At 42.8% G+C, this 24,745-nt stretch overlaps 1 protein-coding gene across 1 annotated transcript in view; it reads right to left on the bottom strand.

Annotated features, from left to right (window-relative positions):
- SPIDR (scaffold protein involved in DNA repair) overlaps positions 1-22,139 on the bottom strand; it is a 332,252-nt gene extending 310,113 nt beyond the window's left edge. Inside the window, exons 1-5 of the mRNA XM_038766467.1 lie at positions 22,056-22,139; positions 11,925-12,080; positions 9,174-9,243; positions 7,413-7,586; positions 3,547-3,713 (exon numbers count right to left, since the gene is read on the bottom strand). Coding sequence (XP_038622395.1) covers positions 3,547-3,713; positions 7,413-7,586; positions 9,174-9,243; positions 11,925-12,080; positions 22,056-22,085 — 597 coding nt within the window. The 5' untranslated portion in view covers positions 22,086-22,139. The remainder of the gene's footprint in view (positions 1-3,546; positions 3,714-7,412; positions 7,587-9,173; positions 9,244-11,924; positions 12,081-22,055) is intronic.
- Positions 22,140-24,745: the final 2,606 nt, after the last annotated feature.

The raw sequence follows: 24,745 nt of genomic DNA, 5'->3' as shown, positions 1-24,745 counted from the left end.
AAAGATAATCTCCGAGAATTGACCAACTGAGAAGGTTAAGAGTTCCTGATAAAACTGGTCTCACATCAGATTGCATGGGTTTCTCTCAAAAGTTTGCCCTTTCCTTCATTTAAAAAGCAGTCTCCTTTTACATATTTATGCCCTCAGACACATGAATAATTCCTTATTATTAACCACAGCTCTCCTTAGAACTTTTCCATTTCCAATTTCAACTTTCCATATCCTGTTGTTGTCTTTGAGCTCCAGAATTGCTTTTTCTGCCCATCTCTATTTTTTGTCCATCAAATTCTTCATAGTGACTGGTGTCCAGATTACACAGATGGGGTTAGACTTCCAAATTTTTTTTTTTACAACTCATGACACCCCATGTGTTTTCTCTCTAACAAGTGTGTGATCTATTTTTACATCTGCCCTTTGGTGTCAGCCTCTGTGCTTACCTTACTCAGAGCCTGCAACTCTCTCATTTCTTACGTCTATCAGCCTGCATAACGTACTCAGAGTTGTCACTACATAATGCACGTGGGAATTACATAGCAAAATTCATCTAAATCCAATTTCCTCCGCACTGTCTGAACAGATTACTAGTAGTAAGCCATACCTCTGTTGCCCTCTACAGAAAATCCAGGAAAATCTTTATTCATAGAAACTATTAAACAGTAGTATTTAAGTGCCCTCTGCTGGGGAAGAGGAAAATCAGAGTTAATAAACTGTACTAAATTATGAATAGCCATCCTTACAGATAATAATAATAATAATAATAATAATGGCATTTGTTAAGCGCTTACTATGTGCAAAGCACTGTTCTAAATGCTGGGGTGATACAAGGTGATCAGGTTGTCCCACGTGGGGCTTACAGTCATCATCCCCATTTTACAGATGAGGTAACTGAGGCTACGAGAAGTTAAGTGACTTGCCCAAGGTCACACAGCAGACATATGGCGGAGCCGGGACTCGAACCCGTGACCTCTGACTCCAAAGCCCGTGCTCTTTCCACTGAGCCACGCTGCTTCTCTAGGATTTAAGCAGCAGTGGGGTCATCTTCAAAAGCACGGACAGTGCTGGGTCCCTATTTAATAAACATACATCCTAAATTAAGACGAAACATATTGAAATTATTTGTGAAAAGTCCGTCAATCTTATTCACTGAGCACTGCCTGAGTGCAGAGCGCTTGGGAGAGCACAACAGTATAAAAGACACATTCCCTGCCCTCTGTGAGATTAGTCTAGAGGGGGAGACAGACACTAATATATAAAATTATGGATATGTACATAAATCCTATGGGGCTGGGCTGAAAAGCTAAAATCATCATCATCATCATCAATCGTATTTATTGAGCGCTTACTGTGTGCAGAGCACTGTACTAAGAGCTTGGGAAGTACAAGTTGGCAACATATAGAGACAGTCCCCGCCCAACAGTGGGCTCACAGTCTAAAAGGGCTCACAGTCTAAAATCACTGTACAATACTGCATTTACACTACACTTTTGTCTCCCAAAATCTTTTCTGCATTATTTCAATTGTTCGAACATTCTTATGAAGTATCAGATAAGGTTTATTTTATTTTATTCCTATATTCCAGATGACAAACTCAGACCTTGAGCAATTATATAAGATCCCTAAGGACACATGGGGCAAAGTTAACATTGCATAGACTCTACACTTGGCTCTCCCTAAACGAGTGTTCCATTCCACTCCTGCCTTCTTGCTTTTAACTGTATTGCTGAAAACACTGTAGTCCAACCAGTCAAAAGATAAATTACCAGTTAAAAGATGTTTTTCTTTTAAATCTTCCGTGGAACACAGTGGCCTATTAGAAAGGGCATGGGATTCAGAGGACTGGTTTTAATTCCAGTTCTGCCCATTGCTTGCTGCGTGACCTTGGACAAGTTGCTTACCTACTCTGGGCCACATCTGTAAAACGGGGATTAAATACCTGTTCTCCCTTCTACTTAGACTGTGAAACTGTATCAATGTTTCCTCAAATACTGAAGTTTGAGGAACTGAGAAGCAGGGTGGCCTAGTGGCTAGACCACAGGCCTGGGAGCCAGTAAGACCTAGGTTCTAATTCTGGCTCCACCACTTGTCTGCTGAATGACCTTGGGCAAGTCACTTCATTTCTCTGTGCCTCAGTTACCTCATCTGTAAAATGGGGACTAAGACTGTGGACTCTACGTGGACTGTGTCCAACTTGATTATCTTGTATTTACCCCAGCATTTAGTACAATGCTTGGCACACAGTAAACACTTAATACCATTATTATACTTATTTTTTTATGCCTCAAATACTACTTCAAAAGAACATCCTTGATCTAAACTGGAGGAAAAAAGATTGTTTTAAGTATCTGAAGTTAAAAATCCTTTTTTTTTTCCTCTCAAGGAAACTCCCTTTCAGAATTAAAATAGTATCTACAGGAGGGAGACACACATAACCAGAAATGGACCATGACGCACAAATCTGCTTACAGTATTGCTTTTAACCTAGTAATCGTAATTTTTAATTGGCTCCCTGCTCTCAAAGATGCTACTATACTCTGAAAAACAAAACAAAACACTGAACCATCAGGTGTGGGATGAAGCCTCAGCCTGAAATATGAGATGTAGCAGGTACTGCTGGCACTTGCAGCTGTACTCTGCAAAGACCCCTCAGAAATATAACCATTTTTCAGAGCTCTGGGGAGTTCTTCCCCATTGTTCTAGATTCCACTCCACTAGCTTGTAAACTCCTTGAGGACAGGGATCACAATCACCAATAGAATAATACTGTACCCTCCCAGCTCTGCACAAAATAAGGATTTAATAAATATCATTAATTGATCTCTTTTTTTTATATATAACACTTGCACTTCAAAGATCAGTACAAAACCCACCATGTGGTATTTTCAAATATTCTAAAATTATTAGACTGTGAGATCCTCAAGGGCAGGGAGTGTCTCTTCTATCCTGTATTCTCCCAAGCACATTAATAAGGTTCTCTAAAACACAGTAAGCATTCAAATGCTATTAATTGCCTGGAGTACTGCGAAGATCCCCCATCACCTCTGACAAAAGGAGCACTCCAAGCCACCCAGAAAGGTTCACGAGTCTCTTGCCACTGTGATGCTCACGCACGAACACCTCTGGATTTTTTTCCTGCCACTACTCCTGATTCCCAGAGCTACTCCAAGACTCTTTTCCCTCTTTCCCCCCCTGCTATTCCCTCCCCATCTACTCTCATCTATCCACCCATGCCTCCAATTGAGTGGCAGAGCAAGTTAGAACCCGATGATGGGGGTGACAGAATGGAAGTACTTAACACAGCTGTGGCTAACACAGTGAAAACACCACAAAACTACCCACTTCCCAGTACTACAGCCGCGAGCAGGGAATCTGTCTTTTTATTGTTGTATTGTAGTCTTCCAAGTGCTTAGTACAGTGCTCTGCATACAGTAAGAGCTCTAATAAATACGACTAAATGAATTAGAGAGGTTTCATTCTGGGGGGGAAATTGAACAGGTAAAAATATGCTACTGACACGAGTTTCAATTTTAACTAGAAACATCTTCTCACCTGAGGAAGTTCCACCATTCTCTCCCTGCTAATCAGAGGGTGGCTATTTGCGCTGGAATCAGAATCGGATATTTCCACTGCACTTTCATCGTTTTCAGAGGCATGGCATTCATCAGAATCTTCTTCACAGGCACTATCATTCTCCCAGTCGATAACCTGAGGTTCACCTGAATAGAAGCACATTTTAAAATTGCATATTAAAGAACCTCAACTGCTAATATTAACCAAAAAAATGTATGATCTTGACCTCATTTTAAATGAAACTTTTGGGAACTAAAAAAAAAAAAAATCATTTAATCTTTTTCAGAGCTAATATACAGTGCCCAGATCCAAAGCCTTCCCCTAAGCAACAACCATTTATTTGAACACTGCAGTGCAGTTATTTGGGCAAGCACCAGTCAGACCTGTTATTATTATTATTATTATCACCAAAGTGTGTTAAGGATTTGTAATAAGTTTGGCATGGGAGTGATTTTATAAAACTCAGTCAAGACAAAGTCTCTGGCCTCCAAGAGCTCACACAATTTAAGGAAGGGAGGATAGATGCATTAAAAAAAAAGAATGCAATCAGAACAACAATAAAACTAGCTAAAATCCAGTAAGTCAAAGGGATCGACAGTAAACAGTGCAAGCGTTTACCTAAGGGGTCAGCTTTTGGGCTCCTAGTTGTTTCAGGGAAAAAGCATTCTGGATTGAGAAATAAGGTCCCCAGTGTTATAAAGTCTAGGGTCCTGGTTTCTACTCACCCTTCACTCCTGAGGGACCTTCCCTCTTCCAATAGTGGGTAGGGACTTTCCCGTCTCAGGACCACCTTATCATTGTTACACAGTTTCAGGTAACTGTGTCTTTATTTCTATTACCCTGCCAATGGAGATTATCAAAGACAAACACCTTAGACCTGGGTGTTTGGCAGAAATGCTGTCCATGTTACTCAAATCCTGAAGTTTGAGAACTTAAGAAGCAGCGTGGCCTAGTGGATAGAGCACAGTCCTGGGGGTCAGAAAGACTGGGTTCTTTCTACTGGGTGACTTTGGGCAAGTCCCTTCATCTCTCTGTGCCTCAGTTACCTCACCTGTAAAATTGGGATAACGACTGTGAACCTCATATGGAATAGGGACTGTGTCCAACTTGATTAGCCAGTCTCTACCTCAGAGCTTAGAACGGTGCCTGGCAAAGTGCTCAACAAATATTATTAAAAAAAAAATCCACTCTTACCAAAGCCACTGCACCTGGCAGTGACTACTTCTTCTTCCATTTCACCTTTTAACTAGGTTGAAAGCATAAGCAAGTTCCTGTAGCCAAATTACTCTCAGGGTTCATTGAGCACAAATTCCCATGAAAATCTAACAGCATAATGAAAACATGAGGAAGAGCTTATTAAATATATTTTATTTCTTGGGCTGGGACTCATTTGTATGGTTAATGAAAAGGCACATATTTTGCATTAATTAAATGCCTGAGCCACCGGTTTGGGAATTATTTTTTTTTTTAACATATCATGATTCTGGTGCAAAATGAAAAGCAATGGAAAGATTCAGACAGAAAACCAAAAACAAGGCAATCACTAATCTCCAATCTAATCCACATGCCTACTGTGTGACCTTAGTCAAGTCACTTAACTTCTCTGTGCCTCAGTTACCTCATCTGTAAAATGGGGATTAAGACTGTGAACCTTATGTGGGACAGGGACTGAGTCCAAGCTGATTAACTTGCATCTACCCCAGCGCTTAAAACAGTGCTTGGCACATAGTAAGTGCTTAACAAGTACCATAATTATGAATCAATCAATTGTATTTATTAAGCACTTATTTTATGCAGAGCACCATATAACAGAGTTGGTAGATACATCCCCTGCCCACAACTAGCTTACAGTCTAGCTTACTATACTCTCCCTAGTACTTAGTACAGTACTCTGCAAATAGTAAGGACTCAAATATTAATGCTTGCCACATGGGAAAAAGCCCAAAGTGTAATTTGTCCCTTTGGTTACAGAATACAGCCTCTTTTTCTAGTCACTGGGAACACTTAGGACTAGCAGGGGGAAACTGAGGTTTCTACATACCCTATCGATTCATAGTATTTTAGCACTATAATAATACTAATAATGGTATTTGTTAAGCGCTTACTATGTGACAAGCACTGTTCTTGTCCAAGGTCACACAGCAAGTAATCGGCAAAATTGGGATTAGAATGCAAGTCCGTCTGCTTCCCAGGACCACACTCTCTCCACTAGGCCACACCACTTCTGCTAAACTTCATTCTATGCAGCCATGCTGCAGGACACAACAAGAGGCCTGCATGAAGGTTTTAGAACATGCTTCCTCCTTTCTGGGAAACTCAACAAACTTATGGCATCATCAAAAGTCCTAGAAATAGTCACTCAGGAATTACTGTGTGCAGCTGACTACCCCCTGGAGACCCACACCAAGAAGACAGCCAAGTGACTGCAAACTGCTTCAGTGGATCTGCAGGGGGTTACACACTGAAGGTAAGTCTCAAGGAAACCAAGTTGATGTATCAGCTTGCATCAGGGAAGCCATACACATGACTCAAAATTTACACTGGTGACAGAGAGCTAAATGCTGTCACAGAACTCTGGTACTTAAGCAGCACAATGACCAACGACGCAATGATAGATGAGGGAAGAGAAAACCAAATCGATAGGGCCAACGTGTCCATTTGGGAGACTGCCCTCTTTGCCACCACACCGTTCGAAGAAGTGTCAAATGGCCTTATTACTAGTGATTTGGATGGATAAGTTATTCAATACTGGGAATTTTTTGTTGCTCATATTTATTTTGTTAGTATGTTTGGTTTTGTTCTCTGTCTCCCCCTTTTAGACTCTGAGCCCACTGTTGGGTAGGGACTGTCTCCATATGTTGCTAATTTGTACTTCCCAAGCGCTTAGTACAGTGCTCTGCACATAGTAAGCGCTCAATAAATACGATTGATGATGATGATATAGCTTTTGATGTTGTTTCCTATGGGCTTTTATTGTCTGTGCCTTGCCTATGTCTGTCCTCCACTGTTAAGCGTGTGATTCCTTAGTGGGACAGGCACAGTGTCTGAATTCACTTATTTTTTCCTTCACTTCAATGCTTAATACAGTGTTCAGTACAAAGTAAGCTCTCAATAAATACCCTTACTTTTAGTAAGACTGTGGAAGAGGCTAGGACATGCATAGCAATAACACAACTTGACCGACATCACACACCGACACCTAACCATTTCTCCCTACACTGAATTTACTTATACCAACTTGTAGATTGTGTTATATCCTGAAGACACTACTGTGGTTGAAAGAATGTTCTCTTATTCTACCATTGGGTTCTACTCAAACTTTGTCACGAAAACCGTGCTCTAGCTGAACTGGCTGTCCTATACATCCTGTAGGGTCCCAATAAATACGACTTAACATGGTACCTCCCTTCAGGGAACTGAATCTTTGCCAAAGACAACTTCAACGAAGTCTTTCTACTTTAAATTCACTTTTACAAGACCTTTTCACAAATCTGCCAGTTTAGTTTGCCAAAAATGCCTGTGGAACATTGTTATAATCTGTTGGGCAGCACTTTTGGAATGCTAAGAAGTAAGGGACACAGAAAAGCCATAGATGGTTTTTCTCCTAACGCTTCCTTCCAACATCACACAATATGCCTACCCACCTGTTCTATGAGTACACAAACCTGTTTCTGTGGCCTTAGACATCAAGAATTTTAGCCTCACTTTACATGAATGTGTTTTAAACCAAAAAAGCCCCAGTATAAACAGTGTCCTCTCTTTATAATCAAATCTTTTTAGGGGGGGAGGGGGAAGGACTCATTTAATGAGCCAATCACGAACAAGCCAGCTCAATTTTACCTTACCTTCACTGCTCCTGCCCTCTGAATATAAATCATTCTCAGTATAAGACTTGTCTATAGATGGCTTTAGTTTCTGCCCTAAAGAAAAAGTTGTATTTTCTTCATCGGACAAGTCACTTCCACTGGTGCTCCAGACAATGTCTGCAGGGTCATTTGTATTCTCAGCTGAAGAAGCTTCTGTCAAAGGAAAGTTACACAAGAAAAATTGACAACTCAAAGTGCTCAAGTTATGCCTCAAAAGTCCGTTTTTATCTGTGATCATGGATAAAGTGCATGGATACATTGGAGCCTTGACCCTGGGTAAGTCCACAAGCTGGACAATTTACTTCAGCCAGAGAACTGGGGGAAAGAGTCAGTTGAGGCAAAAATAACAAAAGGGCAAGAAGGGTCATGAGAGCATCCAATGCAAAGGATGAATAGGGAATTCAAAAATAAGCACAGTAAAGCGGGCACATTTGGGTCATGGTCTGAGTTGGCTGATGGTGAGGATGGCATAAATAGTTTGAACTTCGTTCTCAAGTATTTTTTTTATCACATCACAACTCCCTAGAACGCAATACAACCTATAACAACTCAATGTAGGTTAAATTTGAAAATACATAAGAAAACAAACATACAACTAAAAATAGACAGCCTAACCATGTCAGATCTTTTCTTTCTAAACAAAGCTACTCTCATATACATTACTTCTTGAAGAAAAAAGAAATCTAAGCAAGCAAACGGCCCTTAAGTATGCTTAAGTATTCGTTTTGTCAGAATAATCTGAAGAAATTTTTTTTAAAAAAACCTAAGTCAAATGGTCAAATGTTCCTCCAAATTCAAAAATATATTGTAAAATTCCCCATCCAACAATTTCAGAAACATATTTCTCTAACAGTCAAAATTCAAGCAAAAAACTTATGGACAGTAAATCAATATTCCATCTTCTAAATCAAGCAGACTCTAAAAAAATCCATGTTCTTTGCCACAAATTATGAAAAGAAAACAAAGGTGTTCCAAAGATCTTCAGTCTTAGCAAGTCGATGAAGCCACAGTGTTTACTTGCTCTATGCATGTGAATACTTGGTTTTAAATAGCCTAACCTTATTTTTTCACCAAGTCAATCATATTTTGGCTATTCTTTTACTCCTCTCAGTTCAAGGGCTGGTGAAGTACAGCACCTGTTCTTGATTATCATTCATAGTACATTTCCACTGCAATGTTTCCCACAAAGAAAATGGCCTGGATCCTATTTTTGACTTAGGGGTGACAACTCTCAATCCCCTGAAACCCTTGTCTGAAAGGGTGTATTTTGAAATCTGCCTTCTGCCTCGAGTCCCCACTTACCGCATTATTGCTCGGAATGTGTCTACCAACTCTGTTGTACTGTACTCTCCCAAGCACTTAGTGCAGTGCTCTGCATACAGGAAATGCTCACTGAATACCACCAATTGATTGATTGCTGCTATGCTGTCTGACAAAAAAGATTAGGGGATAATGATTTGAAGTCTCCAGCAACTGACTACTTCAGTGAAATGAAATCATGCTCTATTTTTGAGTGACACATTCATAGCCTGTTCAAAATGGACATTCAATAAATGGTGTTTAAGCAGAAACATAGTGTATGATTTAAATTCTTTCTTTACCACATCCTAGATCTTCTGAATATAGACCTGTTCTAACTTGCATGGCTGTTATGGTGAAATGATCAGAGATATTTCAGGGAGTAGCCCGCAAGCCCAATATCCACTTCTTCAAATGAGAGCAGAACGACAATAGAATTACCTTCTTTGTGAGTAAGTGACAGCTCTGGGTACTTCTTAGTGCTGGATTTCTTTTCAGATTGTCCTAAAGACTGAGAACAACAACAAAAAAAAAGCCACCAAGATGCTTAAAGTGGCAGTAGAACAAAGGTCAGCATGTAAAAATAATCCTAAACCCTAAACTATGAAACCTGCTTCAGAACAGCAGTTTCAACAGCAGCTTCATTACGACTTTAGAAGTAGAAAAAATTAAAGTATTGCCACAGCCTTAGCAACCTATTCGCTGCAACTCGTTGCACAGAGAACTTTCCTCTGGGAGGCCTCCATGCTCAGATTTATCCTCTAAGCCATCTCCCAGGGAAGTAGGTATTGACACATCCATTTTACAGATAGAAAAAATGGGGCACAGAGTGTTCCCTTGGGTGAACGAGCACATGTGAGGAACTAGAGAAGCAGTGTGGCCTATTGGAAAGACTACGGGCCTGGGAGTTAGGGAACCTAGGTTCTAATCCCAGCTCTGCCACTTTCCTGCTGTCTGATCTGGGGAAGTCACTTAACTTCTCTGGGCCTCAGTTTCCTCATCTGCAAAATGGGTACTCTATACCTGTTCTCCCTCCTACTTAGATTGTGAGGCCCATGTGACACCTGATTATCTTGTATCCATCCCAGCATTTACTATAGTGCGTGGCACACAGTAAGTGCTTAACAAATACCACTATTATTAGTGTTAGAAAAAAGAACATCAATTAGCCACTCAGTCTTGATTTTGTCCCCTTTTCTAACGCCCTTATAATAAGGACACGATCTGGTTTCTGTGCTCCAAGCAGACCTCTTAAAATGACACCCATCTAACCAAAGTATAATTTGGGTGTCTTATATGTTGCCAACTTGTACTTCCCAAGCGCTTAGTACAGTGCTCTGCACACAGTAAGCACTCAATAAATACGATTGATTGATTGCCTGGAGGCCATAATAGGATTACAGAAGTAAGTTCTGCCAAGTACAGAATCCAAGGGCGATCATTAAGTTTAGGAAAGAATAAGGAACGAACCCATTTATCAGAGGCCGACTGGAGCGAAAAAAACAAACAAAGGATTACCAGGCCAATTCCTCATTTGGTGTTAGGGGAGGGAAGGATGGGGAAATGTTGCTGGGTTTAGTTCTTTCAAGCTAAACCATGGTAGGAAAAAAACAGTGCTTAAACTGAAGCCACCAAACCGGTAAACCAGTGCCCCACCAGAAGGTAGGAATCCTTTTCAGGGTGGGCCTAACATCCAGCCCCAAGTGCCTGGGGAAGCAAATGCCTGGGCAAAGCAGCATGGCCTAGTGAAAAGGGCACGGTCCTGGGAGTCGGAGGACCTGGATTCTAATCCCAGCTCCGCCACTTGTCTGCTGGGTGACCTTGGGCAAGTAAGTCACTTAACTTCCCTGTGCCTCAGTTTCCTCATCTGTAAAATGGGGATTAAATACCTGTTCCCCTTCCTACTAGGACTGCGATCCCCATGTGGGGCAGGGACTGTATTTAACCTGATTATCTTGTATCTACCCCAGCGCTTAGAAAAGTGCTTGGCACACAGTAAGCACTTAATACTTGCCATCATCATTATCATCAGGACACACAATGAGTGTGCGAGGGAGAGCAATTTAATATCCTGTGGAGTTCAAGCAGGGCCGCTGGGTTAGAAATCAGTGGAAGCCCCTAATCTGACTTTTTAAATCTCTAGATTGTAAACTCATTATGGGCAGGGAATGAATCTGCTAACTATTTTACTGTATTCTCCCAAGTCGTTGGTACAGTGCTCTGCACATAGTAAGTGCTCAATAAACACCATTGATTGATTGATTATATTAATGCCTGTCTCCCCTTCTAGACTGGAGGCTCGCTCTGGGCAGGGAATGCGTCTGCTTACTCTGCTGTATGGCATGCTCTCACGTGCTTAGTATGATGCTCTGCACATAGTAAGCGCTCAATAAATACCGTTGGTTGGTTGACTGATTGATCAGACACGCAACCTGTCATTGGTGGTGCTGGACCACAACTCCAGTGGTTCAGTCACAGGGACCATATTCCAACTGAAGCCAGAATAAGGTCTAGCCTAGAAAGACCTAAGGATGAAACAGCGGAACTTTGAGGCAAAGGCATGAATACTGTGATTTTCCAAGAGGGAAGCAATGTTTCTCAAGGGATAATTTTCATCCCTATTGCCTCTGCTATCCTACTTCTACAGCCTTTTCAGGTGCTGCCTCAGCTTTGTAATACCACATGAAAAAGCCTTCGGAAACCCAAGCAGAAATATGGAAGATTAATAATGCATAAACAGAAGGAAATAAGACCCAAAACTTAAAAAAACACACAAAGAAAATGTATATTCCAATTCAAGACAAGGGAATCTGTTTTAAAATGAAAATAGTAACTGCAGTATAAGTGATTACTCTGTGGCAAGCACTGTACTAAACCCTGGGGTAGATATCAGATAATCAGATTACACATGGTCCTTGTGCCACATGGGGTTCACACTAAGTAGGAAAGAGAACAGGTCTTCAATCCCCATTTTCCAGACGAGGGAACTGAGGCAGAGAAGTGAAGTGATTTGCGCAAAGCCACACAACAGACAAGTGGCAGAGCTGGGACCAGAACCCAAAGTCCTCTGACTCCCAAACCTGAGCTCTTTCCGCTAGGCTTCTCAAATGCTGCTGCACTTCCAAACAGATGTTGGAGCCCATCGGATCCCAGCTCTGGTCTCCAGGGAGGATCGTCTAAAAGCAAGCTCACCTGCGGGGTGGCCACGCTCTGAAACCCTTCACCACACCTTCTCCACGCTTTAGAAAGGGAGGCGACAGCGACTGTTGCTGTGGGGTCTTCTCTTCTTAAAGCTGCAGGCGTCTGTCCTGGGAAGAGCTTGCATTCGGTATCCCATGTCCTTTTTCTCTTTAGGAAGAGAATTTCCAAAGCAATCAAAAGAAACAACAACAAATTCACGAAGACAGTAAGTGTGACTGTTTTCATTCATTCGATTGCATTTATTGAGCGCTTAATGTGTACAGAGCACTGCACTAAGTACTTGGGAGAGTACAATACAATAAACAGACGCATTCCCTGCCCACAATAAGCTTACAGTGTAGAGGGGGAATCAGACATTAATATAAATAAATTACAGATAAGTAATTAGTGCTGTGTGGCTGGGGGGGTGAATAATGGGAGCAAGTCAGGGCAATGCAGAAGCGAATGGGAGAAGAAGAAACGAGGGCTAAGTCAGGGAAGGCCTCTTGGAGGAGATGTGCCTCCAATAGGGCTTTGAAGAGGGAGAGAGTAATTGTCAGAGTTGAGGAGGGAGGGAGTTCCAGGCCAGAGAAAGGACGTGGGCGAGGGATCAGCAGCGAGATAGATGAGATCGAGGAATGGTGAAAAGGTACGGAGATCGAGGTACAGTGACACTTTCTAGACAAATTTATCTCAAGCCAAATAAATACCGTGTCTTAACCCTAAAAGGGACAGTAAGAGCCAAGGTCAATCAGATGCATTTTAATAAAAACCAGGATCTCCATATCTGTTTCCATTACCCTCATCAAGGATATTGGCTTTCCCTAGTGGAAGTTTAAATAAAGGTGGAGCAAGAGGCTCTAGTGTGAGAGGGTTTTTGCATTGTCTGTGAGGGTATGGCATTCATAGTAGGGATCAACTGAATGGACAGGAAGAAATGCTCTGGAGAAAAAAAAGCTGGTCAGCCTCCTGTATGTATACCCTCTCTTGTAATTGAAATTAGCCTAAATAGGGTGGCAACTGATCCAAAGGTACTCTGTGCCCCAGCATGAGAAAGACTTGGGGCGAACTGACAATCACTGGAACACAAAATACGTGTGGCTGGATGGCTTTTTAAAATCGGATATTTAAGGTACTACAATTTTTTTTAAAAGCCCTGCCCTCATATGCCCATTAAAGAGAGGTAATACCAGTTATTCTCCAACTCCACTGCTATTTTGATCATCAGTTTGATTTGGATTTTGAAACTGACTGGCTAGCCTAAAAGCACCTTAAAATGCCAGACTCTCTACGGGCAAGTGTCAAAGAGCAGAAGGCTCCTGGGATACCATACCTGTAAAGAAATGAACAGTCCAGGTTTGAGCCTTGAGCACACCCCTGCTCAGGGGCAGGGTAAACTCAGAAGGCTGTAGTGCATGACATTTAGCCCTAGGCAAACGATCCCACTTGCCTCCCAAATCACATGGAGGAGCAGACTCAAATCAGGCAACTATCTCCTCCACATGTGCACTCTGGGAACCTTCCTAGCTTCTCTAATCTCAAAACACCTGCCTAACAAGGTCCCTCTTCTCCCCCTCCTATGCAAGCGACCCAGTTATGCAGGTGTGAGACCTTGCTCTTCTCTCCACACCTATATCCTCAGCACTCTACAAATACTGCTAATGAAAAACACAATAGAATTTGATAGCAACACAATTTTGCAGCACTGTATCAGTGTTATTTATCAGGCACTTGCATGCCAAGTACAGAAGCAAACACACTCTCTCCACACAGGGAGCTTACACTCTAATGAATCCATATCACTATCTTCCTCCACCCAGTAAATAGCTACAATGTAAGCTACTGTACCCCAAATTTCAATGACATTAAAGTTTTTTTTGTAATTCACAATGAAAATAGTCTGCTTTTAGGCATGAATTCTAGGCACAACCTCAAACCCAAGTGATGTGCAGAAAATGTTTAGAGGCAACCCACCTGTGAAGATGTTTTTGATGCACTCATAAAAAGATTCTCCATTTTTTAATTCAAGAAATTCAAAAATTAGGAAGAACTTGGTGGTGGGGGGAATGTTTTGTAAAATGGAAACTGGTTTGGGACAGAGTGCAGATGCCTACTTCCCGCTGTGACTAAAGACCCTATTCTGAGCTCTGCACAAGTCAGAAATGTTCTAATTACCACCAGACTGAAGAGGACAGCTATTGGAGTCCTTTCCAGCATCCCGTACATTAGTGCTGGGGAAAAACTAAATCAGATCATCCCCCGGCTGGTCACAATCAAGAAAAGTAATTCTTCAAAAAGCATCCATCAACTGCACCTTCTGTGTGCAGAGCAGCATACTGAGCTCTTGGGAGAGAACATTACAATTAGTCGATATGATCCCTGCTCTCAAAGTGCTTATAGTCTAGCAGAGACGACAGACACTCAAAATAAATTCAGGGCAGGAAGCAACAGAATATACAGCTGTGCATAAGAGTGCTATAGCTGGGAATCAGTCCCCAGGTGCTTGGGTTACATGGAATTGCTGCAGTGGCAGTTCAGGGGGAAAGAACTAAATATTAATCTTAATACACTCATATCTCCCAGACCGTGTGTTTCCACTTTGTATTTTGGATTCAGGGTGACTGCAAAATTAGGGAGTGCTCTTCCCACAGTGCATACTTGTCTGGAAAGAGTGCACTCCTCCCTCTTCTTATCTGACAATCACTCTCCCCACCTTCAAAGCCTTACTAAAAGCCTGGGCTCTCCAAGAGGCCTTCCTAATGATGATGATGGTATTTGTTAAGTGCTTACTATGTGCCAAGCACTGTTCTAAGTGCTGTGGTAGATACAAGGTAATCAGGTTGCCCCATGTGGGGCTCGCAGTCTTAATCCCCATTTTACAGATGAAGGAACGGAGGCACAGAGAAGTGAAGACACTTGCCTAAGGTCACACAGCAGACAAGTGGCGGAGCTGGGACCTGTATATATGTTTGTACATATTTATTACTCTATTTATCTTACTTGTACATATCTATTCTATTTATTTTATTTTGTTAGTATGTTTGGTTTTGTTCTCTGTCTCCCCCTTCTAGACTGTGAGCCCGCTGTTGGGTAGGGACTGTATGTGTTGCCGATTTGTACTTCCCAAGCGCTTAGTACAGTGCTCTGCACACAGTAAGTGCTCAATAAATACGATTGATTGACTGATTAATTGACTAGAATCTGCGACCTCTGACTCCCAAGCCCGGGGTCTTTCCACTAAGCCACGCTGCTTCCCAGACTAAGCCCTCATTTCCTCTTCTCCCACTCCTTTCTGCATCACCCTTGCACTCTGAATTTGCATTTATTCACCCCCCTCAGTCCCACAGCACTTATGCACCTATCTGAAATGTATTTATATTAATGTCATCTCTCCCTCTAGACTTTAAGCTCATTGTGGGCAGGGAATGTGTCTAAGAACTCTGGTATATTGTGCTCTCCCAAGCAATTACTACAGGGCTTTGCACACAGTAAGTGCTCAATAGATATGATTGATTGAACATGGAATAGGGTACTAAAATGATGTGAATGAGTGGATGTAACTCAAGACCAGGAAAATTGGCCCTGGCCCACTGCTGAAGCTTGACAACCACAATATCTCAATAGCAGGCACATCATACTAATGAGAATCAATATGAAGATGAGGTGGCCTCGGCAAAAACTAAAATTCAGCTCCAAGTTTTAGTTTTTAGCCTCAGGGATGGATGCAGATGCATAAACAGTAGGTAGCTTTGTAGTCTAGAATTATTTTCCAAACACTGGGGCAACTTCTGTTTACCCAACTGCTACCTCCCTGAAAAGAATGCGGCAGTGTTGAGTTCAGTTGGGAAATACTTGAAACTGTTTTTGGTGAATTGGTGAAGGCCAAGAAAGAGGAGAGGGTGGGACTGGTTCTGTTTTGACAAAAACTACAACTTTAGATCAGGGTAACCACAAGACTGAGCTTTGACAGGCTTGAGAAGACCCTAGCCACTACCAGCGGTAAGAAAATGCCATGAGGCAGTGATGGCTATGCTCTCTGACACCAATTTTCCCACAGAAAATCCTGGGTTTCTGGTCTGATCTGCATGAGGAAATCTAGAGCACTCTCAGCGAAGGGGAGCAGGAGAATCCATCCTGGATCCCATTTCTACCTCCTGGAAAACCACCAAAAAACAGAGCTAAACACAGAGAGTGTGCAAATATCCTCTCTGCTTACCCCAGGCGTCTGAAGGCAGATAGGGGAGAGGAAGGAAGTGGTAGAAGGAAGGCAGGGGAGGTGACACTCACGGCCTGAAAACACCAAAATTCAGGAAGGGAAGGTCTCTCCCCAAAGAATTGGATAATTGGGTGAGTACTGTCTCTTTCCTTGAAGAGCTCTAGACTGGTAGCCAATGCTAGCCACTTGTCCAGGGGTAAGACACGCAACTGGGGACAGTCATTTCGAACCTCGAACGAGGCTCGGAGCTTGAAGGGAGACCCAATCATTCCTTCCTGCAACCCCTGGATCGATGACAAAAGCCCAGAAGCCCCAGCCTGAGAAAAACAACTCAACTGACTGAAAAGGAAGGTGCTAATAGCAAAGTGACAAATGACATTTTCTAAATGAGGGGACTTTGAGCAAATACTTCAGTGCAGGGCTCTAGGTCTGTGATTACTTCGAATGGACTTTCTAATTTTAGACTAATGCGAAATGACAATCAAATACGAATTCTGTCTCGAAAAATCTAAGGATGGGAAATGTGAGCCCCACGTGGGACAACCTGATCACCTTGTAAATTCCCCAGCGCTTAGAACAGTGCTCTGCACAGAGTAAGCGCTTAATAAATGCCATTAAAAAAAAAAAATGCCACTACGTAAAAGCACTTCCGTCATTTCTACGGGAAGGGACTCTTTGTCCTTTAATATTAAGAAAGATATTCCTGTTCAGAAGTGTTTCGTAATGCACCCAATACTTTCTATATCTACTCCAGGGCTGTAACCTATGTATCTGCGTTTTCATCGAGTCCATGGTAAAATAGCTGTTCTTCCAGGCTATGTTTTACGAAGTGAGCTAACGAGCTCCATTCTTAGACCGGACAGATGGACAGACTAGCCCCGTTCACATCATCAATCGTCATCATCAATCGTATTTATTGAGCGCTTACTATGTGCAGAGCACTGTACTAAGTGCTTGGGAAGTACAAATTAGCAACATATACATGATAAAGACTTTAGGACCAAGACCTTGTGTGAAGGACTTGATCATAGGCATAGTGGTTTGTACAGTGCCACCCTCACGTTCTTCAATCAATCGTATTTATTGAGCGCTTACTGTCTGCAGATCACTGTACTAAGCGCTTGGGAAGTACAAGTTGGCAACATATAGAGACAGTCCCTACCAAACAGTGGGCTCACAGTCTAAGTCTTCGTCTTGCTGGCTGGGTTCTTCCCACTGGGACCAGAGCACCACACGTGAGTAGGTAAACAGAGGTACAGCGCACTGCCAAGTGTGTGTAAGAGGAGTTTTATGTGTAAAACACGTTAACCAAAAAACAACGTGTAACTCACCTTTAACCTGCTGTCATCCTGCATAGCTCCCTTGACCTGATGTTACTTAAATTTCCTCTTCCACAAGATAGCAGCTACTCCCAGATCCCAGGGAAAAGTAATTAGGAAGGCTATAAGGATATTTGAACAGCCTTTTCTCAGTGCGATATAATTATTCACATCTTCTTATAGGTCAGCAGGACAGGAATCACAAAGTGCCACAGAACAGCGTGGGCCTTGTTAAATTCCAGGCTAACACTGAGGAAAGCAGGCACAAGGCCACGACTGAACAGAAGAAAAAGCCACTTTTCCCAGTTCACACAGTGAACTCAATGCCTCATATGGACAAATATCTGGTGGAAATGACTATTGGGATTCCCACATTCAGTCTGCCCCTGATCATCATCATCATCATCAATCGTATTTATTGAGCGCTTACTATGTGCAGAGCACTGTACTAAGCGCTTGGGAAGTACAAATTGGCAACATATAGAGACAGTCCCTACCCAACAGTGGGCTCACAGTCTAAAAGGGGGAGACAGAGAACAAAACCAAACATACTAACAAAATAAAATAAATAGAATAGATATATACAAATAAAATAAATAAATAAATAAATAAATCTATTTATTTATCTGATCTATAAGGCAAATTGCCCAGGGGAGAGGAGAAAAAGTAAGGGGAGAGGGGGAGTCATCTTTGCTCTCTCTGCATCGGCTCAAGTCATTTGATTTTCCTCAGAAAACAGGGACAGCATAACAAGCCACAGAGGCATGCATTTAGGGGGTGTAGCATGCAAACAAATATCGTACGGTTATTACTAATTTTCATGTCATTACTCGATCGGATTGTCTTGTATCTGTCTCAGCACTTCGTGCTTGACAAAAAGTGCCTAGTTAGGAAATAACCCAGATTATTTCACTTCAAGAATTTGTTATTTACAAGTGACACTAGCCTTGGCTTCCGCAAGCGTAGATTTCCTTTGGGGGCATGTAGATGGGAAAGGACTGTGAGCCCACTGTTGGGTAGGGACCGTCTCTATATGTTGCCAGCTTGTACTTCCCAAGCGCTTAGTACAGTGCTCTGCACACAGTAAGCGCTCAATAAATACGATTGATTGATTGAGATGAAACTGGGAGATGAATAAGGTAATGGATAGACTAAAATGCTTGAAAGGCAATACACATGTCTGCTCCCCACTAGATTGTAAACTCCATGAGGACAAAGATCATGTCTGCTAAATCTAACGTACTCTCCTAAGTGCTAGGTGTAATGTTCTTCACACAGAAAGCCCTCAAATACTACTGATACATAAGGAGGAAGGAAAGAAGGTGGGGAATATGTCTAAACTTGTCAGCTGTGTGACCCTGAGCAAGTCACTTCTCTGGGCCTCAGTTACCTCATCTGTAAAATGGGGATGAGGACTGTGAGCCCCCTTTGGGACAACCTGATCACCTTGTAACCTCCCCAGCGCTTAGAGCAGTGCTTTGCACATAGTAAGCACTTAATAAATGCCATCATTATTAAGTCACTTCACTGGGCCTCTGTTACCTCATCTGTAAAATGGGGATTAAGATTGTGAGCCCCCTTTGGGACAACCTGATCACCTGGTAACCTCCCCAGCGCTTAGAACAGTGCTTTGCACATAGTAAGCACTTAATAAATGCCATCATTATTATTATTATTATTACGTCACTTCACTGGGCCTCAGTTACCTCATCTGTAAAATGGGGATTAAGACTGTGAGCCCTGCTTGGGACAACCTGATAAACGTGTATCTCCCCCAGCACTTAGAACAGTGCTTGGCACTTAGTAAGCGCTCAACAAATACCATTATTATTATAATTATTATGAGGAGAAGCACCTTGGCTCCGTGGAAAGAGCCTGGACTTTTGAGTCAGAGGTCATGGGTTCAAATCCCAGCTCCGCCAATTGTCAGCTGTGTGACTATGGGCAAGTCACTTCACTTCTCTGGGCCTCAGTGACCTCATCTGTAAAATGGGGATTAAGATTGTGAGCCCCCTTTGAGACAACCTGATCACCTTGTAACCTCCCTAGAGTTTAGAACAGTGCTTTGCACATAGTAAGCGCTTAATAAATGCCATCACTATTATTAATTCACTTCACTGGGCCTCAGTTACCTCATCTGTAAAATGGGGATTAAGATTGTGAGCCCCCTTTGGGACAACCTGATCACCCTGTAACCTCCCCAGTGCTTAGAACAGTGCTTTGCACATAGTAAGCGCTTAATAAATGCCATCATTATTATTAATTCACTTCACTGGGCCTCAGTTACCTCATCTGTAAAATGGGGATTAAGGCTGTGAGCCCCGTTTGGGACAACCTGATCACCCTGTAACCTCCCCAGTGCTTAGAACAGTGCTTTGCACATAGTAAGCGCTTAATAAATGCCATTATTATTATTATTATTAAGTCCCTTCACTGGGCCTCAGTTACCTCATCTGTAAAATGGGGATTAAGGCTGTGAGCCCCCTTTGGGTCAACCTGATCACCCTGTAACCTCCCCAGCGCTTAGAACAGTGCTTTGCACATAGTACATATTTATTACTCTATTTATTTTACTTGTCCATATCTATTCTATTTATTTTATTTTGTTAGTATCATCATCAATCGTATTTATTGAGTGCTTACTGTGTGCAGAGCACTGTACTAAGCACTTGGCAACATACAGAGACAGTCCCTACCCAACAGTGGGCTCACAGTCTAAAAGGGGGAGACAGAGAACAAAACCAAACATACTAACAAAATAAAATTAATAGAATAGATAGGGACAAGTAAAATAAATAAATAGAGTAATAAATATGTACAAACATATATACATATATACAGGTGCTGTGGGGAAGGTAAGGAGGTAAGATGGGGGGAATAGTATGTTTGGCTTTGTTCTCTGTCTCCCCCTTCTAGACTGTGAGCCCACTGTTGGGTAGGGACCGTCTCTAGATATTGCCAACTTGTACTTCCCAAGCGCTTAGTACAGTGCTCTGCACACAGTAAGCGCTCAATAAATATGATTGATTGATTGAATGATTAAGCGCTTAATACATGCCATCGCTATTATTATTAAGTCACTTCACTGGGCCTCAGTCACCTCATCCGTAAAATGGGGATTAAGACTGTGAGCCCCCTTTGGGACAACCTGATCACCCTCTAACCTCCCCAGCGCTTAGAGCAGTGCTTTGCACATAGTAAGTGCTTAATAAATACTATCATCATCATTATTATTATTATTATTATAAAGTCACTTCACTGGGCCTCAGTTACCTCATCTGTAAAATGGGGATTAAGACTGTGAGCCCCCTTTGGGACAACCTGATCACCCTCTAACCTCCCCAGTGCTTAGAGCAGTGCTTTGCACACAGTAAGTGCTTAATAAATACTATAATAAATGCCATCATCATTATTATTATTATAAAGTCACTTCACTGGGCCTCAGTTACCTCATCTGTAAAATGGGGATTAAGACTGTGAGCCCCACTTGGGACAACCTGATCACCCTCTAACCTCCCCAGCGCTTAGAGCAGTGCTTTGCACATAGTAAGCGCTTAATAAATGCCATCAACATTGTTATTATTATTATAAAGTCACCTCACTGGGCCTCAGTTACCCCATCTGTAAAACGGGGATTAAGACTGCGAGCCCCACGTGGGACAACCTGAACAAACCTGTATCTCCTCCAGGGTTTAGAACAGTGCTTGCCACCTAGTAAGCGCTTAACAAATCAAGCGCTTAGGACAGTGCTCAACAAATCAACCGCTCAGTACAGTGCTCAACAAATCAAGCACTTAGTACAGTGCTGAACAAATCAAGCGCTTAGTACAGTGCTCAACAAATCAAGCGCTTAGTACAGTGCTCAACAAATCAAGCGCTTAGTACAGTGCTCAACAAATCAAGCGCTCAGGACAGTGCTCTGCACACAGTAAGCGCTCAATAAATACGACTGAATGAGCAAGAGAAGCATAGTGGCTCAGTGGGAAGAGCACGGGATTTGGCGTCAGAGGTCATGGGTTCAAATCCCAGCTCTGCCAACTGTCAGCTGTGCGACTTTGGGCAAGTCACTTCACTGGGCCTCAGTTCCCTCATCTGTAAAATGGGGATGAAGACTGTGAGCCCCCTTTGGGACAACCTGATCACCTTGTAACCTCCCCAGCGCTTAGCGCAGTGCTTTGCACATAGTAAGCACTTAATAAATGCCATCATTATTAAGTCACTTCACTGGGCCTCAGTTCCCTCATCTGTAAAATGGGGATTAAGACTATGAGCCCCCAGTGGGACAACCTGATCACCCTGTAACCTCCCCAGCGCTTAGAACAGTGCTTTGCCTATAATAAACGCTTAATACATGCCATCATTATTATTACTATTAGTATGATAATGATGATGAACAGGCCTGTCTCCCCGCCCTGCCCGCTGCAGCCAATCAGGTTAGAGCGGCGCAGTGCACCATGGGAGTTGTAGTCCCGGCCGCTATTCCGCCACTAACGCCCCCCCCCCCCCAGCCGTTCCCCCAAAGCGGCCAGCCCCCCTCCGAATTTAACCCCCCGGACCAAGTACGGTGGCCCGGAGGGGTCTCACGAGGAGAGGGTCCCGATCCCGCACCTTCCGACCGCCATTGCTCCCGCGGGGCATCTCCGGAAGCGCCCGAACCCGAGGTCGGCGGCCCCTCGGCTCCTCGGGCGGGGCGGCACGAGCGCTGCCACGCGCCCTCCTTCCAGCTCGGCGCGCGGCGGAGCGGCGCGCTGATTGGTCGCTTCAGACCCTATGACGTTACAGGGGGCGGAGCACTCCACAGCCGCCGGGTGGCGCGCGCGAGTCCCCCCCCCATCCTCAGGCCCCGCCCTTCCTCATTCATTCATTCATTCATTCATTCATTCATTCATTCGTATTTATTGAGCGCTTACCGGGTGCAGAGCACTGTAGTAAGCGCTTGAAACGACTGTTGCATTGGCTGCGACCACGCCCCCTTTCTCCGGCTCCCGTCCTTATAATAATAATAATTATTATTATTCATTCATTCATTTTTATTGAGCGCTGTGTGCAGAGCACTGTACTAAGCGGTTGGGAATCAATCGATCGTATTTATTGAGCGCTTAATTGGCCGGGACCACGCCCCCTTTCTCCGGCCCCCGTCCTTATAATAATAATCATCATCATCATTCATTCATTCATTTTTATTGAGCGCTTACTGGGTGCAGAGCACTGTACTAAGCGCTTGGGAATCAATCAATCGTATTTATTGAGCGCTTACTGTGTGCAAAGCACTGTACTAAGCGCTTGGGAAGTACAAGCTGGCAACATATAGAGACAGTCCCTACCCAACAGTGGGCTCACAGTCATTCATTCAATCGTATTTATTGAGCACTTACTGTGTGCAGAGCACTGTACTAAGCGCTTGGGAAGTCCAAGTTGGCAACATGTAGAGACAGTCCCTACCCAACAGTGGGCTCGCAGTCTAGAAGGGGGAGATAGAGAACAAAACCAAACATATTAACAAAATAAAATCAATAGAATAGATATGTACAAGTAAAATAAATAAATAAATAGAGTAATAAATATGTACAAACATATATACATATATACAGGTGCTGTGGGGAAGGGAAGGAGGTAAGATGCGGGGGATGGAGAGGGGGATGAGGGGGAGAGGAAGGGGGGGAAGTATTGTTGCTCAGTGGAAAGAGCCCGGGCTTTGGAGTCAGAGGTCATGGGTTCGAATCCCGCCTCTGCCAATTGTCAGCTGTGTGACATTGGGCAAGTCACTTCTCTGAGCCTCAGTTACCTCATCTGTAAAATGGGAATTAAGACTGTGAGCCGCCCGTTGGACAACCTGATCACCTTGTATCCCCCCATCTATTAGAACAGTTCTTTGCACATAGTAAGCGCTTAATAAATGCCGTTATTATTATTATAAATACAAGTTGGCAACATATAATAATAATAATAATAATAATAATAATAATGGCATTTAGAGAAGCAGCTTGGCTCTGGAAAGGTCACGGGCTTTGGAGTCAGAGGTCATGGGTTCAAATTCCGACTCTGCCAACTGTCAGCTGTGTGACTTTGGGCAAGTCACTTCACTTCTCTGTGTGCCTCAGTTCCCTCATCTGTAAAATGGGGACGAAGACTGTGAGCCCCCCGTGGGACAACCTGATCACCTCTGCACACAGTAAGCACTCAATAAATACGATTGATTGATTGATTGTAACCTCCCCAGCGCTTAGAACAATGCTTTGCACATAGTAAGCACTTAATAAATGCCATTATTATTATTATAGAAACGGCCCCTACCCAACACCGGGCTCACAGTCTAGAGGGGGAGACAGACAACAAAATAAAACAAAACATATTAACAAAATAAAATAAATAGAATAGTATTCATTCATTCAATCGTATTTATTTAGCGCTTACTGTGTGCAGAGCACTGTACTAAGCGCTTGTGAAGTACAAGTTGGCAACATATAGAGACGGTCCCTACACAACAACGGGCTCACAGTCTAGAGGGGGAGACAGACAACAAAACAAAATAAAACATATTAACAAAATAAAATAAATAGAATAGTATTCATTCATTCATTCAATCGTATGTATTGAGCGCTTACTGTGTGCAGAGCACTGTACTAAGCGCTTGGGAAGTACAAGTTGGCAACATATAGAGACGGTCCCTACCCAACAGCAGGCTGACAGTCTAGAAGGGGGAGACAGACAACAAAACAAAACATATTAACAAAATAAAATAAATAGAATAGTAAATATGTACAAGTAAAATCAATAGAGTAATAAATCTGTACAAACATATATACAGGTGCTGTGGGGAGGGGAAGGAGATAGGGCGGGGGGGAGAGGGAGAGGAAGGAATAAATAATGGAATTTATTAACCGCTTACTAGGTGCAAAGCACTGTTCTAAGCGCTGGGGAGGTTACAAGGTGATCAGGTTGTCCCACGGGGGAGGTGCTCACAGTCTTCATCCCCATTTTACAGATGAGGGAATTGAGGCCCTGAGAAGTGAAGTCTTTTAGACTGTGAGCCCCCTGTTGGGTGGGGACTGTCTCTATATGTTGCCAACGTGTACTTCCCAAGCGCTTAGTCCAGTGTTCTGCACACAGTAAGCGCTCAATAAATACGATTGATTGATTGATTGATTGAAGTGACTTGCCCAAAGTCACACAGCTGACAATTGGTAGAGTCGGGATTTGAACCCTTGACCTCTGACTCCAAAGCCCATGCTCTTTCCACTTTGCCACGCTGCTTCCCCATTATTATTGTTATTATTATTATTATTATTATTTTCCGG

This window comes from Tachyglossus aculeatus, chromosome 25 (assembly GCF_015852505.1).
Source record: "Tachyglossus aculeatus isolate mTacAcu1 chromosome 25, mTacAcu1.pri, whole genome shotgun sequence".
In the NCBI taxonomy this organism is placed as follows: domain Eukaryota; kingdom Metazoa; phylum Chordata; class Mammalia; order Monotremata; family Tachyglossidae; genus Tachyglossus; species Tachyglossus aculeatus.
This window is presented reverse-complemented; position numbering and strand designations above follow the sequence as displayed.